Source organism: Bison bison, unplaced genomic scaffold (genome assembly GCF_000754665.1).
Source record: "Bison bison bison isolate TAMUID 2011002044 unplaced genomic scaffold, Bison_UMD1.0 scf7180017864145, whole genome shotgun sequence".
Taxonomy (NCBI): Eukaryota; Metazoa; Chordata; class Mammalia; order Artiodactyla; family Bovidae; genus Bison; species Bison bison.
This window is the reverse complement of record NW_011494717.1, coordinates 8,170,956-8,172,773: the sequence shown is the minus strand read 5'-3', so window position 1 is coordinate 8,172,773 and position 1,818 is coordinate 8,170,956. Positions and strand designations below refer to the sequence as shown.

At 59.2% G+C, this 1,818-nt stretch overlaps 1 protein-coding gene across 1 annotated transcript in view; it reads right to left on the bottom strand.

Moving 5' to 3' along the window:
• The window catches only part of GAREML (GRB2 associated, regulator of MAPK1-like), a 15,531-nt gene extending 14,229 nt beyond the window's left edge, over nucleotides 1–1,302 (bottom strand). The window contains 1 exon segment of the mRNA XM_010840689.1: nucleotides 1,259–1,302. Within this exon segment, the coding sequence (XP_010838991.1) occupies nucleotides 1,259–1,302 (44 nt within the window).
• Between the last annotated feature and the right edge of the window lie 516 nt (nucleotides 1,303–1,818).

The following is a 1,818-nucleotide window of genomic DNA, read 5'->3' as shown; positions in this document are numbered from 1 at the left end:
GGGGGGGGGGAGGGGGCGAGGAGGGAGGATGGGAGACAGGCTGAGCAGCAGACACTTGGGCTGGACCTCAGAACCACAACTCACACCAGCAGAATTCTCAGCCGCGAATCAGCTCCTGGGCCAGTCAGCTCCTGGCCCCCGCCTTGCTGGGGGCCCAGAGAGGGCTGAGAAGGGGTCGTCCATTGTGGAGTCCAGAGCTGTGGGTCACTTGGGTCAGGAGAATGGCGGGGCTTAGAGGAGCTGATTCACGGCTCCCTTGGGCAGCCCCTTCCTTCTCTCCCACTGCCACAGACAGGCTCCTTCATCCAAGGGACCCCAAAGGAGAGGGAACCTTTGGGGTCTCAGATACCCTCTGGCCCCACCTCAGAGAAGCTGCTTCTTGGCATTCCTTCTCAGAGCCCTTCACCTCCCAGTTTGTGGGACACAGTGATGAAGGCCAGAGCAGGGCGGGGGTGGGGGTGGATTTAGAAGCGGAGGAGGATAGTCCTGGGGGAAGCTGCACTGGGGCAAAGGTGTTAGGAGGGGCCCGGGCCCCAGAGGCTCCAACCCCAGCAACAGTTTCCAGGAGAGCAGGAGGCTGGCCCAGCTTCCAGGAGGCCTTGGAGCCGTTTCCTGGATGCAGCTGGTGGGTAGGGTGGGGGTGGGGGACGCTCCCTCCAACACAACTTAATAAATTTCTGCCACCCAACCAAATGGGAAATGGCTTACTCTGATGGCTGGGGACTCCCTGAAGTGTGTGCATTTGATGGGGGGAGAGGAGTGGGGGGGCGGAGATGTGTTCAGGACCTTCAGGGAGGGCCTGGCTCTCACCACGTATATGTGTATATCTGGTTGGGAGTGTGGGGCTTTCTCCTCAACTCCTCACCTGGAGCAGAGAAAGTTCTCCTACTCCGTAACCTCCTCTTAGAGCTCTCTTAAGCCCCCGCCTGCCTTTCCAAGGGATGCAGGCCACAGCCACACAGGACACACTCCAACCATGGATCAAGGTCACCAACAGTGGAGTCAGCACAGCCACCTGGATCACAGCGATAGGGGCTTGTCACCCCTATGACGCAACTCAGTCTCACAGTCACACTAATGCACGGGCCAAGACATACTTTTGATCACGTATTCACAACTCACAATTTTGATAACAAAAGGTGACCACAGCCATAGCCACCACTGTCACAGACAGATGGCTGGGCCATTACACCAGTTGCTCATGCTTTCATTCATTCATTCAATCCTTCCATAATCTTTGTTAGGCAGGATGCCCTACCTGAAGGAGCCCGCAGCCCAGTAGGAGGACAATAAACTGACCATTGTAACGGGTGCACAGCAGGAGACAAGACAACGGGCCAGAGGTCAGGGGAGCCCAAAGGAGGCTTGCCTGTCCTCAAAAGAGACCCCCAGGAGGGGAAGATGCCAACTAGGATGCATGGGAAAGTGGCCAGGCACGACCTAGGACCAGCATATTCCATTCACACCCAGACACACACACGGCTTTGCTGTTGACATCGGCATCACACGCTGATGATGGGCGACAAGACACCGGACCGCCAGGCACCCCTACCCGACGGCCCAGGCATAGCTGCTTCACGGAGCCCGCTCCTGGACACGCTGACACTCGCTGTACCCGCTCCGGGCCGCCGCGGGTCGGCGGAGAGGCTGCTGGCCCCAGCGGAGAGGAGACGAGCCTGAAGCCGCGGGCCGCATTAGCATTCAGGGAAGCGAGTGTGCCAACGCGGGCCAAACCCCTATTCTTCTCACACACAAAACCCCCGGCCTGGCTGCCAGCCCCAGCTCCCGCCCCTCCCCCAGCCAAGCGGCCCCCTTTTC